The sequence below is a fragment of the Tetrao urogallus genome (genome assembly GCF_951394365.1).
Source record: "Tetrao urogallus genome assembly, chromosome: 1".
NCBI lineage: Eukaryota > Metazoa > Chordata > Aves > Galliformes > Phasianidae > Tetrao > Tetrao urogallus.
The window spans coordinates 3,388,262-3,404,042 of NC_136813.1; the positions used below are offsets into that span (position 1 = coordinate 3,388,262).

Sequence of the window (15,781 nt, forward strand, 5' to 3'; positions counted from 1 at the left end):
CAGACAGCACTTCACATCAAATGCATTCATTTTTGGAACGGCTGGGCATCATCTTCGCCTTTGACAGCGGATCTGAACTCAGACCAGCTGAGAACAGCGAGCACTTGGGGTCAGCTGCTGTGTGCCTGCGCCTGGGAACCCCCTCACAGCACAGACACAGCACTGCTCAGAACAGCCTCGTGATGTGACAGACAGAACACCTCTTGTTACATGAGCTCTGCCCATGTCTCGCATCAGCAAGTCTTCCAGGAGCTTCTGCAGGCAGCTGCCACATCTCATTTGGGTAACGAGCAGCGACGTGCACCAGCAGCACCCCACAAGGACACTGCTCTCTGAAGGATCACCAGCAGGATGTCCTTGCCAATTGTTGCTGCAGTTCAGGAAGCTAAAAGGACCAAGCTGCTCCACAGATTACTGAGAGTAACAGCAGACTCTTTGCCCTTGTTTTCAGGACGTGGAAGCGAGCAGCCTTCATGCTCAGGCTTGTTAGGATGACGAACACAGGCCTAGAGCTGTTCCTACGTCACACCTTCTGTTAGTTCTTGCTGCAGTACAGCCTACAGTTTCGAGCTTCCTTAAATTACACTGACTCAGGGAGGTGGATGGTTGCATTTAAAAGCTTCTTCAGCTCCTGAGCTGCTGCCTCGGTGTAACACCTGATGCAGCACGTGCAGATCTCCTGATCCATCCTGATGGGGATCAGCTCCATCCTGAGGTCAGCAGCAGCTTAGTAGCAAGCCAAAGAACTCTACCCATCCACTTCTGGCAGTACTGATCTCCTGCAGCCAGCCACCTCCCAGGGTGAGCAGCAGGGAGAATCCCACCACCCACAACTACTTCTGACAGTGCACTGTGTGCTCTGCTAGGAGACCAATCCAAACCACTTCTACCTGCATTGTCAGGCTCCCTAGAGATCTGCTCCCAGCCAGAACCCCGAACCTGCTTAACTTAAAACCAGCACAACAAGCACTCAGATCTGAATTTAAAACAGATGGGTATTCTTATTTTTAGCTTGAAAAACCATGGGCAGAAATAATCTTGGAGACAGCCATCAGAGCCAAGCTTTTCATTCAGAATCTAGGAGTCGCAACAACCACAGCTGAAGAGTTTTCTTAATTTCATAACCTTATATCAAATAAGGCAGCTGCTCAGACGTAGGGCAACCAGAACCTAGACTTCATTTGGAAGAGCTCCGACACCAAATAATAAATACTAATTGGGGACCAATGGCAGCGCCTGAGATTAAGTGGGTACTCGGGGCCTTTCAGAACCTCAGGAGTCCAGCAACAAATTAAAATAAGGAACGTAAGAGGGGAGTAGATGCACAGAGTCTCTCCATAACAGCCTTTTTCAGAGCTGCAGACTCTTCCTCAGTACCACTATAATCTCCAACTACTACTGACCCATTTTCACTGACTTTTTTCAGCTTTCTTCCTATTTCTGCCCTTTCCTCCTCTGCCCCATTCCTCTTCCCCTCAGCTTTTCGCAGTCTGCTCCACAAGTTCTTTGGCATTTCAAGTGGGACAGTTCAGAGGTGGGACAATGCAGCACTGCTGGAGGAGGGGTAAGATCACATCTCCACTGGGATTTGCAGCTCCCCAGATAAGTTGCTTTTCCTCTCCCATCCAGCACTAGCCAGGAAACAAACTCTGTAATGCCACAAGAGGAGTGATGCAGTACAAGTGCTGGTAGGCACTTGGGCACACCAACACCTAAGTAGGGTGCTGATTCTCCATAGTGCACTTTTGACCACAGTGCCACCCAGGGGGCTGGACAGGTTTAATCAGGAAGAGTTCCTGCTCCACTCAGAGTGAAAGAAGAGATGGACTTGTGGTGCTGTGGATCATTCTGGCCCCTTGAAAGCCCTGGGAAGTCTCAGACACTAAGGGTGAAATGATGGATACTGAGGATGGTAACTTCCTAGTACTGCCTCCAAAATTCATATATCAGCATCCAAAAACATTCAAGATGAGACAAATTTTAACCTACTGAAGAGCTGACCCATCTTCCAGACACGCATTCCCATACAGGGTGATGTTTACACAGTCAGTTTTGGACACGTGTGTGACAGATCACTGAGCGTCTTCCCATACCTGCAACAACTACAGTGACCTTTTCCTTCTCTATGTCACCATCCTTCTGATACCACAAGGCATTTCCTGCAGATCTGCAGTCACTTGCATTACACAAATGAGAGACGGAATGCTCTGCAAGACTGAAAAGCTTTGCTCTCAGAAGACAGAAGAACTTACAGCAGCATACGTCCTCCTCAGTGATCAACTTCTGCATCTTCAAATTGCCCTGCAACTGTTGGTGCAATGTCCACCTCCATCCCATCTGAAAAACAACACAGAACAGCCAAGGCTACACAAAATGCAGGCAGGACAGCAGGTGTTACCACACAGAAGAGAGCGAGTGCCCTCTGCTGACAAGAGATGATCAGAGCAGGAAACGCCTCAATTGAACTTCAGAAAGTGGCCTAAGACACTGATGTGCTCACAAGCCCATGGCCTTACTTCAGGTGTACCTGTAGGTTCCTTAAAGATTTCACCACCTCCTGCAACCTCGAGTCATTCTATCCTATTAAAGGACTTCAGCATCAGACTTAAAATAATTTTTAAATTAAAGTTCTGTGTTACGAATGTGATTTCTTTAAATAACTTCAGTTAGGCTCAAGCAGAAAGAGGCCAGATTTCATTCTGAAACTGCCTTCAGCAGCCAGCAAGTCGAGAAAAAGGAAAACTGCCCTGTGTTAGATAGCAGGTCTGGAACTGAGCAGCCCTGGGGATACGAATAAGCACAGAAAACCAAGCAGCGGTACCGCAGCAAATAACATCAGGATGGCTCATCAAACTTCCCCAGATGGCTCAAAGATAAATGACATAAAAGACTGATGTTCACTTCTATTTTAATTCTCACGTGCCATTAACACTGTCAACTGAAAGCAGGGCACAGTGTTGGCAAACAGTTGTGTGCATTTCTATACGTCAGCTCTGACCAGTGAGGAGCGTGCAGCAGCTTGTTTCATAAAGGAATTTGAGAATAGGTTTTAAGATTGCCAAAAAATTCATCAGCTAATGTCTGCAGCACCATTTTCAGTTGATAGAAATACATTACCAGCCAATTTTCAAGTGGCACGTATCGAGTTGTGATCAGAAAATCAACTCATGTCTCTTTACCAGACTTCCCTAAGGCCTCTCTTACCAGAGCACAAGATCCTTTGCTTCAAACCAAACCACATTTGTGCCGTGGCTTTTTGGCAGCACGCACACTTGTGAACAATTGCCAAGGATGGAGTACAGGAAGAGCAAAATTACATCAGAAATCCCTGATGAACACCTTGAGAGCTCACTGAGAATTGCAACCATTGCTGGCGAATGAAGCTGATGCATTAGTTTCACAAAAACAAGGTCAAATATGTCACTAGTTTTATGTTTTTCTTGCTTTTCTTAATGTTTTAAGAAAAATATTATCTAAGTAACAAAACACTTGAATTTTTATTAATGATGTTGTGTATATTACGAGAGCTGCTCCAAAAGGAATGCCTCCTCTTGTACTCTGTTGGCCCACAGTGTCAGAGGTGCACGGTGGTGGTGTGGTGAGGCAGCAGAGGTTGAACCTTCCCACAGATGTTCCATTATGTTTTGCTGCATTGCAACAGATGGCAGCAGAGGGGCAGCGTGACAGAGTGACACAGCAGTGCATATGAAGCAAAGGTGACACTGAATTCCTCCATGCAGAAGAAATGGCACCCACTGACAATCTTTACCACAGCAACCCTCGCTGCCCACACCCCATCACAGGCAACGTACTGCATGCAGAACCACTGCCATTTTTACAACCCACGGCTGTGAAAAATAAAACCATACATCCAGTATGGTTTGCCATCACCCACAGCACAGTAGTTGCTCAGTCCTGGCGTTCACGGACACGAGAGTGGAGAACCACTGCTCTCATGCATTCTTTAGGAAGAGAAAAGAGCATCTTACCTTCAAACTCCCTTATGGAGTCTTCTGTTCTCACCCCGGCCATGTTGTACTGACTGCTGACAGACTGGGCCAACATGCCCTCTAACCTCTCCAGTGTGGCCTGACCTTCTGCCGTTAGATGCGACAGTCCTTCCTCGTACGTGTAAAAGCTGGGGATGTCGCCCTGTTCCAGCTCTGCAGGACAAAGGCACGTTTATCAGACCTACACTGAGGAGTCTGGCTCAGTAGGACAACACACACTCGTGCCAGGATGTTCACTGCAAACAGCTTATGAGAATCAGAACATTTTTTGCTGAATTCCAGCGATAGGCCACACTTGGTTAGAGCTTTTCTGTGGATTTCCATGTTTTATACTGTGCCTGTTGCACAAGAAATGCTTGGGCAAGATGAGTAACACACAAAGAACAACTTAAAGAGATCAAAACAGTCTCCTAACAGACAGCACAGAAGTTGTACCAGGTACCCAAGGTATGGAAAGAAACAACTCTTACGAACCGCGGGCCTCAACATCGTACTCGTCGCCTTCATAGTCATTGTCTGAATCCTCATCTTCTGGGTCTGGGTGCAGAGCTTGGCATTCACACATTGCTGAAAACATGGCTTCCACTGTATGAACAAAACAGAATCATCTCAGCAAGCAGCCCAAAAGAAAGACACCAGTAGTTACCTTCTAGTGCTTTCAGTTGGCTGCTGTGAAGCACAAGTGCTCAGTAGGGCTGGCACCTCTCAACTGAGGAGCGGGGAACCTGCAGCTCCACCCAGCAGCTGGCAGCACAGCTGGACTTCCAGGAACCACACCTGCAGAATCAGGCTCCCACCTCAGCTAGGAAGTGGCAACTTCAGCTAAGATGCTGCTAGAAGCAGCTTCTTACACTGCATTTTAATATTTGCTCTGCTTGCATGGGTTGAAAATCAGAAGTCTGATCTGACGTTAGGGCCTGGCACACTCCAAAGTTATGAAGTCACAACAGCTGGTGACCAGACATGACATGACCAGATTCTGAAAACATAAGATACTAGAGGCAGCAGTACCAAAAACACATCAAGGCAGTCAGTTGCAGAGATTTAGAGAAAAACCTTGTTTTTCCATTAATACCCCACAGGCAGCAGCAAGAAATTCTGGAATGAGTGATGAGAGACTTTTATTTCAACAGAATGGCCACCGAGCTCACACTCATCATCCAACAAGCCAGCAGCCAGGCCAGAGAAAAAGAAAACTTCCTAGATGCAGCCTGGTGCTCCATGCATGCTTCCTGTCACTGACAACAAAGGCTCAGCAGAGGCAACGGCAACAACTCAGCCTCTGGTTACCCTCCTCAGGATCCCCTGCAGTAGCTAATGCATCACATTCCTAAAACGTGGATCCAGCTGAAAGCTCCCCACAAGACAAGATATGATTGGCTCCCAGTGGCAGCATCAAACATCAGCACGCCCCCAACGAAATGCTAAGCAGACTAACAGACACTGTTAACTAACAGACACTGCAGGACGTGCCGTTCACAGCGGGTGCAGCACAGCTTCCCTTCACTTACGGGCTGATTTGTCGCCGGGTACGAATCTGAATTCTGCAATTGGTTCGACATCGTCATCGCTGTCTTCCTCCTCCCCTTCAGCCATGGGGGCCTCCTTCGTCTCCTCCTCTTCAGGATTAAAGAGAAAAATGTTTATTTTGTTCAAAAAAAGACAGGTTTTGCCTTTAGAATCATAAGCAAATCAGGAACCTGGACACAGCCTGCGACAAACCCGCTCCCATCCATGCTGGATACAATACATACAACAAGGTCCTCTCACAGCAGCCTGGAAAAACTTGCAATGCACACAAGAACTCTGTTTTCAATTTGAGGAGCCAAGTTTCCTACAGTGTTCACGTAATCCAGAATCCTTATCGCTTACCCGCAGAGAGGTTGAGGTACATATAAAATCAGTAACTTCTTAAAAGTCTCAGATATCAGGGATCCCTAGCGCTGCTGCCGTGAGATCAGCCCGTTTCCAGTCTGGCCTCTCACAGAACTGACACTGACAGAAGGCCACACTCAATTTCTCGTGTTCTTAGCAAACCAGCAAGGCAATGAAGCAGAAAGTCTCCTCACAGCCCAAGTCAGCTGCGGGTGAAACCTTGCTTCCCGATTTCTGTGCACCACATATTTGAATAACTGAGCAAAAACACGACGTTCTACTTTCTGTAAAAACAAAATCCACGCAGAACACAGCTTGCAGCTCATCCCTTTGTGGCTGGGGAGGTTGAACCGACAGCCTCAGAACTGCGTGGTTACTTTCTACAGAACGAGAGGACTACAGTAAGGCTGTTCCACAAAGAGTGCCTTTCATTACAAAGAGAACTGGCAACACGAAGAACATGAAGAAGCCAAGAAGCTGCCATCCTGCTACCCCAAACAATGCAGTGTCCAAGGAATTCACCCAGTCCCTTTGGAACCGAGCTCCCCAGGCTCAGCTTGCTGCTGCTGCTACGTCCAGCTCTTTGTTTTCAACCAAGTCAACCCCTGCCTGCCTTCTTCTAAGGCTGAGGACGAGGCAAATACACACACAGAGCATTACAAAAACATCCGAGGACGAACAGGATGTACCCTGCCTGACTGAAATCAAGACTCCTGCAGCCTACAAAGCAGAGACATTTCCATGTAACACTACTCAGCAGTTAAAATCCACAGGCCAGGGGCAGACATGAGAGCTGAACACTCAGACTCACCCTAGCTGGGCACCTCCCGTGGCCAGAATTCTTTCATGTCAATCTATTGAGGTTTTACTGAGGTTTTAGGAGCTATCACAGGAAAGATGACATGTTTCCAAGCACCACTGTAACAATTAGAAGCTGGAAATAACATCTTTCTTCAGGCCTGCTCAAGACTTGGCACTCATTGCTCTTCAAACAATACAGCAGAGTTGATGAGACTTAAAAACATTAAAGGGTCTGGCAGAACTGGGAATGCTATGAATATCTATTAAGCTTAATAACATGAATAACTGTCTTTCTTTTTTAATGAAAAAATAAAAGCAAGATGTAGGAGAAAGTAGAAGTCAGGCTTCCAGGCTAATGGGAAACAGCAGGAACTCAGGAAGCCGGAGCAGAGGGTGGAAACATTAGCATAAATGTAATGAAGCAAAAATGATACGTAAGCACAGGAATCACAGGGAGGCTGCAGCAGAACAGAGTGGTTTGAAATGGCTTTAAGAAAGGAGAGAACCTGCTTCAGTGGCCCTGGCTGTACCCATTCACGTGCTGGGATACCAAAGAACACTGATATAAACAAGGGTAAAACTTCAATGCCACAATAATGATCTCCCACTTCTTACAAAAAAAGGAAAAGATATCGCTTGAATTAAGAGCTTAAGCTTTAAAAACTAGAATTTGTTCCCTTTTTGAGGAAGGGATTGCACTGGTGGGGCTTACCTTCAAACCTGGCATTCACCATGACGTACAGGTGCTCCCAGGGGTACGCATTCAGGTCCCTGGAGACAGCATGTAAGCTTATGGTGGGATAATCCAAGGAGAAGCCAACTCCTGAGTTTTCCAGCCATGACAGACGGCTAAAAAAGAGGAAAAAAAAAAAAGAAAAAAATAGGAAAAAAAAAACCACCAACAGAAGTTAGAAATCAAGAGAAGAATAAAAGGACCTGACTCACACCTGTAGGAAACCAAACCAAACTCAAAAAGTGAGACGTTCTGGGGAATTACTGAGCTAATGAGCAATCCTTGAACTGCCTCAGCACAACCTTGCTGCAGCGTATCTCAAAGCTGAAGGGAAAGGCCATCTTTCCTCACGGAACGTGAACCTGAGCACCTCAAGCACATCTCAGCTTCACCCCATTTGGATGGAAGACTGAATTTCTCTCCTTACTTCTTCATTTCCCACTCTCTGTAGATATCCACCATACCAAAGACGACTACAGAGATGCCAGAGCATCGTTTGCTGCTCTAATTATCAAACATTCTCAAATCTCAGCCCTCAAACGCTCAGTATTTTGGCACCGCTCTCAGACAGCGGGTTTGGATTTTGGGCAGTGCTGTGTGGAGCCAGGGCTTGGGCTCAGTAATTCTCGTGGGACCTTTCCAACTCCTTCCAACGCCCCATATTCTGTGATTCTGTGAGAGCAAACAGAAACACTGAGCAGCAGAAATCAAGGGCAAAACCAGTGAAAAGGTCCCAGACTGTTCCTCGAGAAAACCTCCATCTGAGAGCGATGTCCCAGTGCTTCCCTCCATCACTCAGGGCACTCATTGCCCTGGGCAGCCTGCTCCACGTCCACTGCCCACTGGGGCACAGCCTTTTCCTCACAGCCCCCTGACCCTCCCTGGATGCAGCTCAGTGATTTCACCATTCACAGATACCCCACACTAACTGTGTTTGGCAGCTGCTTGAAAGATGCTGATCTTTGTGACATCTACTGAAATCAAGTTAGAAGGAAACTCCGCACCAGCAAGAGCAGATGCTGTGCAAACAGAAGCCATCGTGTCTGCAACCAAGCAGCTCAACAAAATAGTCACAGAATCATAGAATGGCCTGGGTTGAAAAGGACCACAATGATCATCGAGTTTCAACCCCCCTGCTATGTGCACCGCCAGCCCAGGCTGCCCAGAGCCACATCCAGCCTGGCCTTGAATGCCTGCAGGGATGGGGCATCCACAGCCTCCTTGGGCAACCTGTTCCAGTGCCTCACCACCCTCTGTGTGAAAAACTTCCCCCTAATATCCAACCTAAACCTCCCCTGTCGCAGTTTAAAACCATTCCCTCTTGTCCTATCACCATGCACCCTCATAAACAGTCATTAAAATTGAAATTCCAGACAGATTCCCCTTCAGCAGGGATAAAACAGCACTAACAACTTCCAGTGGCTTGAAAGTCCTCAAATAACACTAACCACTTCAAGAACGTCTCAGTCTGAAAGCAGTGTGACAACTCATTTCTCTGTGCTGCAGAAATGCATTCAATTTACAGAATCACAGAATGGCCAGGGTTGGAAGGGATCTCAAGGATCACGAAGCTCCAACCCCCTGCCACGTGCAGGGCCACCAACCTCCACATTTCATAGCAGCCCAGGCTGCCCAGGGCCCATCCAACCTGGCCTTGAACACCTCCAGGGACGGGGCATCCACAGCCTCTCTGGGCAGCTGTTCCAGCACCTCACCACTCCCTCTATAAAGAATTTTGCCCTGACATCCAGCCTAAATCTTCCCTCCCTCAACTTCAGACCATTTTCCCTTGTCCTGCAGTTATCAACCCTTTCAAAGAGTTGGTTCCCCTCCTGTTAGTAGGCTCCCTTTAGGTACTGAAAGGCTGTAGTGAGGTCACCCTGCAGCCTTCTTTTCTCCAGGCTGAACGAGCCCAGCTCCCTCAGCTTGTCTTCGTAGCGGAGGTGCTCCAGTCCCCTGATCCTCTTTGTGGCTCTCCTCTGGACCCTCTCCAACAGCTCCCTGTCTTTCTTGTACTGGCGGCCCCAGACCTGGACGCAGTATTCCAGATGGGGCCTCACAAGAACAGAGTAGTGAGGGTCAACCACCTCCCCGTCCCTGCTGGCCACCCGTCTTCTGATGGAGCCCAGGATACCATTTGCCTTCCAAGCCACAAGGGCTCACTGCTGGCTCACATTAAGCTTTTCCTCTACCAAGACCCCCAGGTCCTTCTCTGCAGGGCTGCTCTCAAGGACCGCTCCTTCCAGTCTGTATGGATGCCTGGGATTCCTCCGGCCCAAGTGAAAAGCTGCTCTTTGCTGTGTTGAACCTCATCAGGTTCACCCAGGCCCACCTTTTCAGCCTGTCAAGGTCCCTCTGTATGGCATCCCTTCCTTCAACCGTGTCAACTGCACCACATTTAGAGCACTTTTCAAAGAGCAAGGAAAGTTGTATTGCCTTAATGAACAAGCTGGGGTTCCGAACTTCTAAAGAAGTCATAAATGGAATCATAGAACGGCTTGGCTTAGAAGGGACCTTAAAGCCCACCCAGCCGCCCCTCACCAGCTCAGGCTGCCCAGGGCCCATCCAGCCTGGCCTTGGGCACCTCCAGGGCTGGGGCACCCACAGCTCTCTGGGCAGCAGTTCCAGGGCATCACCAAGCTCTGAGTAAAGAGCTTCTACCTAACACCTAACCTGAATTTCTCCTCTTTTAGTTGAAAACCGATAACTGAAGCGCTCAGACAGCATCTCAGTTATCGCCTTTTGGAACACGTTAACCAACGCCTGGTGACCACGTGCAGCACCCACAGAATTAAGTTAACACAAGAGAAGCGGCTGAGGGCCCTCGGTTCCTTCGGCCCCTGAGCAGAGCGGTCTGAGCCAGGCGGCTGCGGCTCCTCACAGCGCGAGGAGGGGCAGCGCTGAGCTCTGCCGCCCCGTGAAGGAGGGCCGGGGGCTGCGAGGGAAGGGCTGCGCCCCACACAGCTGCCCCTCAGCGCGCTCCCCGCGGCCTACTGCGGTCCCCACAGCCCTCACCCCCCAGTGGTCCCGCGCACCTCTCGGCGATGTAGAGCGTGCCGGCGCCCAGGCTGCGCCCCGCCAGCACCGCTTCCGTGTCGGGCTGCCGATGGCGGACACCATCAGCCGGAGGCGGGAACCGCTTGAGAAAACTCATGGCGCAGCCACCCCCTCCTCCTCCCTCCACCGCCGGAAGCAGTGGTCGCCGGAAGCGGAAGTGCCGGCGTTGTCGGGCCGCTCTGGATTCGACTCTATGGTGTAGGAGGACCGTGCATCAGCGCCGCCATCTTGTGGCCTATCGCGTGCTGTCGTTGGCTGAGAGAGGGGAGGGGAAGGGGAGGGTAGAGAAGGGGAGGGGAGGGGAGGGATTAATTTGGAAGGGACCTTCAGAGATCATCTAGTGCAACCACTTGTCTAGGCCTGACCACTTCAGGGCTGGCAGAAGGTTGAAGTATCTTTGTGAGGCCGTTCTCCAGGCACCTCTTGAACGCTGACAGACTTTTCCATCAAAATACTGAATGCTTTTCCTTCTCTGGATTTTGGTGCTCATAATTTCGGATAGCAAAATGCTCCAGCAGAATAATCTGGGAGAATGTATGAAGAAGTCAGGGGCAATGAGAACACCAGTGGTTCTTTGTGAGCACTCTGCCACTCCTACCCATTTAGGATTCTAATTAAACTGATAATTACTCTTCATAGAAACAATGACCTTGGCAGAAATCAAAGCAACTTCAGTGATGAAATGACATTTAAACACTGCAAGAATTGAGATGGGAAGAGATGAGGAAGCTGAAGCTTCTCAACCATCTTCACGTGTGTCGTGCCAAGGCGATACCGAAGTGCTCACCCAGAAACAGAGCGGTACAGTTTGTCCCTGAGCACAGCCCAGGCGGCAGCAGCTGGCGGGGTGAGGTGCAGCTGTATGAAATGCCCATTCACTGCACTCAGGGATTAGAAATCAGCATTTCTGCTTGCTTATCCCGCATTCCCTGACTGGACAGTCCACATCTGCCATGGAGATCTGTAGCTCTTCTGTAGCCAGCTGGAAATTGTCACAGCTCCTTCCAATGGTTTTACATGAATCTTTCTGTGTTGCTCGAGTTTGAATTAAGCCCCTGTGGTGGAGTGATACAGAGTTCATTTCTCCTCCTGCACACAAATGCGTTTTTCGTGTGTCATGGACCACCCTCCCAGAGGAAGACAGGTAAAAGCGTGGTTTAAGCCCAGCTTGAGAGGTTGCTTTTGAGGCTAGGAGGAAAAAGCCACATTGTCCTGGTTTACAAGACCCATCTACTTCATGACACAGTGCCAAGTCTTGAATCTTAAGGCAGTTTAGCACGAGTAGGCAGACATTCCTCTAAGTTCACAAACGGAACAGAATGGCGCCATTTGAAAGCTCTTTTTCTCGGCTTTAAGAGCTTACAAAAGCTACTTAGCATTCACCCCCACACTGATGAGTGAACGCTGGATGTCCAAAAGGGATTTAGACATGTTTAGAGCCAGGAGGGATCAGCCAGCACCCACCCAGAGTGGCGAAGAGCCATCTTAGCACAGCACACAGTGCTCACCATGCCTGATTCTCTTCACTGCTTGCACAGCACTTCAGCATTCAGTGCATGATGATCATCATCACGCTCAGTCCATTGAAAACACAAGTGTAAAACTGGCATTTCTTTTCAAGGAAGAGGATGCAGCTCTCATCACTACAGGAATGCACCACAGCCTGGCTCTGACCACACGTGCATTGGGAAAAGAAAAAGGATCAGCAGGCTTCCATGGTTAACGCTGAGAGAAATCACACTTCTCCCGGTTCATGCTTCTCTCCCCGATTTCTTCCAGTTAAGTTTCATGATGTTGTCAGTGTTCATTGCCACGCAGCTTCTCTGCCAACATACATTTAGTCTTTACTAAATAAAGGAACCTAGCTCCTCTTCTTAGTACCACATGGAAACCTCGGGGATGTCTGCTAGCAAAGTCGAGCAGAGGACTCCATGGCCATGGCAGGAAGTACTGCTAAGTGCTGGGTGGGCCCTCACCTTCAAGAATTCACCACTGGCAAATAAAAACCATGCTGTAGCCTCAAGCAAATGCTGAATTCCATCCTCGCTCCTGGTTTTTGTCAACTGACTGCAACATCACCCTGAAGTCAGGATTAAAAATGATGAACAACTGCAAGAATAATTCCATCAGGTCTTCCTCATTGTCAGTCAGAGCTGGGCAAGGAAAGGAAAACTGGATTTGAACAAAATTACTGCCAAACATGAATTCTCCATTCCCATGGCAGCCGTTGAGCCACTGCTGGGAAAACGCAGCAGCCATTTCTTGGTGCTTATGTTGAAAGAAATCCCTCCTGGATGGAGGTGACCACCATGAAAGAGCACTCGTTGCTTCAATACACATTATACTTTGTACATCCAGTTATTTCTTTTTTTTTTTTTTTTATTATGACAATTTACATGTCATATTTATATGAAAGAAATGACAGTAGATATTATAACAAAAACATTATGAAAGAAAAGTTACACAATTAGGCCTACAAGCTATAAAATGGCTTCAGGCCCAGCTTATACACAAAGAGTTCTGACCAGACTGTAGTGAGACAACGCTGAACAATTCATTAACAAAAATATTGGCACCAGCCTTAACATTTTTTTTTTTCTTTTTTTACTTCATTTACAAGGAATACAGTATTTAAACAGTTGTGTACTGCAAATCTAAAAACATGAGCTGTTATTAAACTGCAGTTAACCCTTTGAGCACTGAGGCCACCATGACTTCCGTTTTAAAAGGTTTTAATGCATCGTGTTTCGCATGCACGTGGTATTTCTGGCGAGGGGGGGGAAGGACAGTGACAGCACCACCCAATTTATGTGCAACAACGACAATTCCAGTTTTTTCAACGTCTCTCTCCCCACCTCCCGCACACACAGTGTGCGTCCCCTCGGTCCTTTCCCTTTGATATTGGAGCAAGTCACGATGGAAGAGATTTAACAATCAAGGTTCAGGACTCTGAAATGCACGGGTTAAGCTCTGCACAGAGCTCGGCTTGCGGGACTTCTAGAGAAAGAAAAGAAAAACGAGGCCAAGCATGAACGAGAGTGATGTTAACTCCAGATTTCTCTGTGAACGTACGAACAGCACACAGGAGTAAGACAAGACTGTATTTCGTGTAAGCGTGTCTGAGATTTTAACCTATCCGGCAGTTTCGATCTAATTGTGGCAGGAATTGGAGGACAGCCGTTCAGCTAGCAATTACCTGGTCTACGCTATCTGGGACTGTGAATACACCCAGCGCTTGTCTAGCATCCACCTAAAACTCTGCTCCTATTTGAGAACCATCACACTGCCAACGGTGACATCAGGTGTTTGAATCAGTTGAATGCCATCTGATGGCTGCTGCAGATCTGTGAAGCAGGGCTAGCAACTAGCAACCTGACTGGCATGAAAAACAAATCGTGTTAGTGCAGGTTAGGGGGAGGAGTACCATTGTAATGAATACAGCGTAGGCATCAGATACTGTACAAGACTTTAGAGTCCATATAATGAGTATGAAATGGAAAACTAAACAAGGTATATAGCTGTATGGTTCGATTTCCTCTTCTACCACTAACTTGAGTAGCAGATCTGTTAAAGACTTTTAACTAACAAACGGTGCACTGGTAATGAGGCCTATTGCATGTTTTAGTAAAAGGACTTTATCCCCTCAGGATCATTTAAGTCAAGTTCTGACAGACTAATCTAAGTATCATTAATCAGTTTAGTCGTGTGGGACGTAAGAAGAGGAACAAAGGACAAAGGAACCTGCGTGGACTCCAACCAACATCCCCAAGGCAAACATTGTCACAGTGCTCTACTGATCCTAATCTCCACGCCATGCTGTGCTGGTGGAACTGCTCTCAAGGAAAGAGACCGTGAACAGCTTTGCCTGTTGCTCTGAAGGTCACGATGAGAAAAGGAGGTGTCAAGATGATTCTCCACACGGAGACCTTCCATTTGAAGTACAGTCTTTAAAGGGCAAATCAGAAGCAGTTTTCAGGCCTGTCCAAGACCCATCTTGCAAATTGCAAGGGCTTGCATCCGCATTTTCCCATTCCGCTTCCCTCCACCCATTCCCCATCTCCTGTTAATGGAAAGAGCATTCCAACAGCAGGAGAAACCAACTCGGTCTGCACCTGGGGAACCAGTGAGACTGACTATACACAAAGTGCTGCCAAGTGCACAAAGTAAACCAACTGAAGGAATAGAGCAACTCTATCTTTCAGTTTTCCTTAGTAACCTTTGGGGTTATACGTAGCAATAGTAGATCTATTTGCAGACACACCTGCCTTCATTAAGCACGTGTCCTCTCTAACTTCTGTATCATCATCCCCTCTCCTGACCACAAGCTCAGGTGCGGAGTGTCAGCATTTACAAAACGACAGTCAAAAACCCAAGCTGTGGGACTTGCTTTTAATCGCAGTTATACCTGGAGCCTTTACACCACATCCTCCATTATAAAAACTTCTTCTCTACTTAAGAGTGTCCTATTCTTTCCCCCAGAAGCTGTACACATTTCTTTTTTAAAGTAAGTGTCATACTAAGCAATATACATCTTCTGCAATATACAAAATAAGTTAAATTATTCCAAAGCACTGGGACAAACACCTCCCAAGCACACGCTTCAGCCATTTGGAACGATCTCATGAGTTATACCTAACCTAAAATGAGAGCTTGGTAAGTGATGCACATTATCAGAAATGGCCAGTAATCCTCAGTACCCCGACTGCTGTGCGTCCAGCTGCAGGGATAAGTATTTCTGAAGCCAGAGTGTTCCGTGAGATCCCCAACTCTACAGCATCACAAAGTGGTCACTGAGGATTGCAATTGCTTCAATATATGCTGGATAATAAGTTCTGTTTCTGTTGTTGGTTTTTCATTTTCTCTCTTCTGACACATTGATATCATCCCTACCCCACTTGTTCTAGAAGGGGAGGAGGAAAAGATCCCAGGAAACGTGGGCTTCATCCCACACATTGCAGACAGCAGTCCTAACTGCTCCCGTAGATGGCTTAAACACTAGAGGAGTTGCAGTGCTGTGCTCTTTCTGCATGAATTGCTGGAGATCTCCCCACCATATCCAACAGATTTTGTTTTCCAGAAAGTTACCGTTTGAAGACATTTGATATTTGTACATACATTTATACACGAAAGGATTTTATATACCCAGTGAACTGAAAGCAAACCTAAATACGTATCCAAGGCTGCAGGTTGGATGCTTAACACAAGCTTGTGGATAGCATTCACTGCACACGGACCAAAACCAATTCTCAAGGCCCATGCGTTGCCATTTTGAACTAGATGACACAAATCCCTTGCCACCAAAATT

General features: G+C 47.5%; 1 protein-coding gene across 3 annotated transcripts; it reads right to left on the reverse strand.

The window, feature by feature from the left end:
- Window positions 1–2,269: 2,269 nt before the first annotated feature.
- On the reverse strand, window positions 2,270–10,573 carry CLNS1A (chloride nucleotide-sensitive channel 1A; the record flags this gene model as incomplete). 3 transcript variants are annotated; one of them, XM_079538729.1, is made up of 6 exons in its annotated part: window positions 2,270–2,337; window positions 3,990–4,163; window positions 4,485–4,595; window positions 5,522–5,629; window positions 7,399–7,535; window positions 10,455–10,573. In XM_079538729.1, 6 exons carry the CDS (start codon window positions 10,571–10,573, stop codon window positions 2,270–2,272), a joined length of 717 nt encoding a protein of 238 aa, XP_079394855.1. The 3 variants fall into 3 exon arrangements, with proteins under 3 accessions (XP_079394855.1, XP_079394856.1, XP_079394857.1); XM_079538730.1 differs by lacking the exon at window positions 5,522–5,629; XM_079538731.1 differs by lacking the exons at window positions 4,485–4,595; window positions 5,522–5,629.
- Between the last annotated feature and the right edge of the window lie 5,208 nt (window positions 10,574–15,781).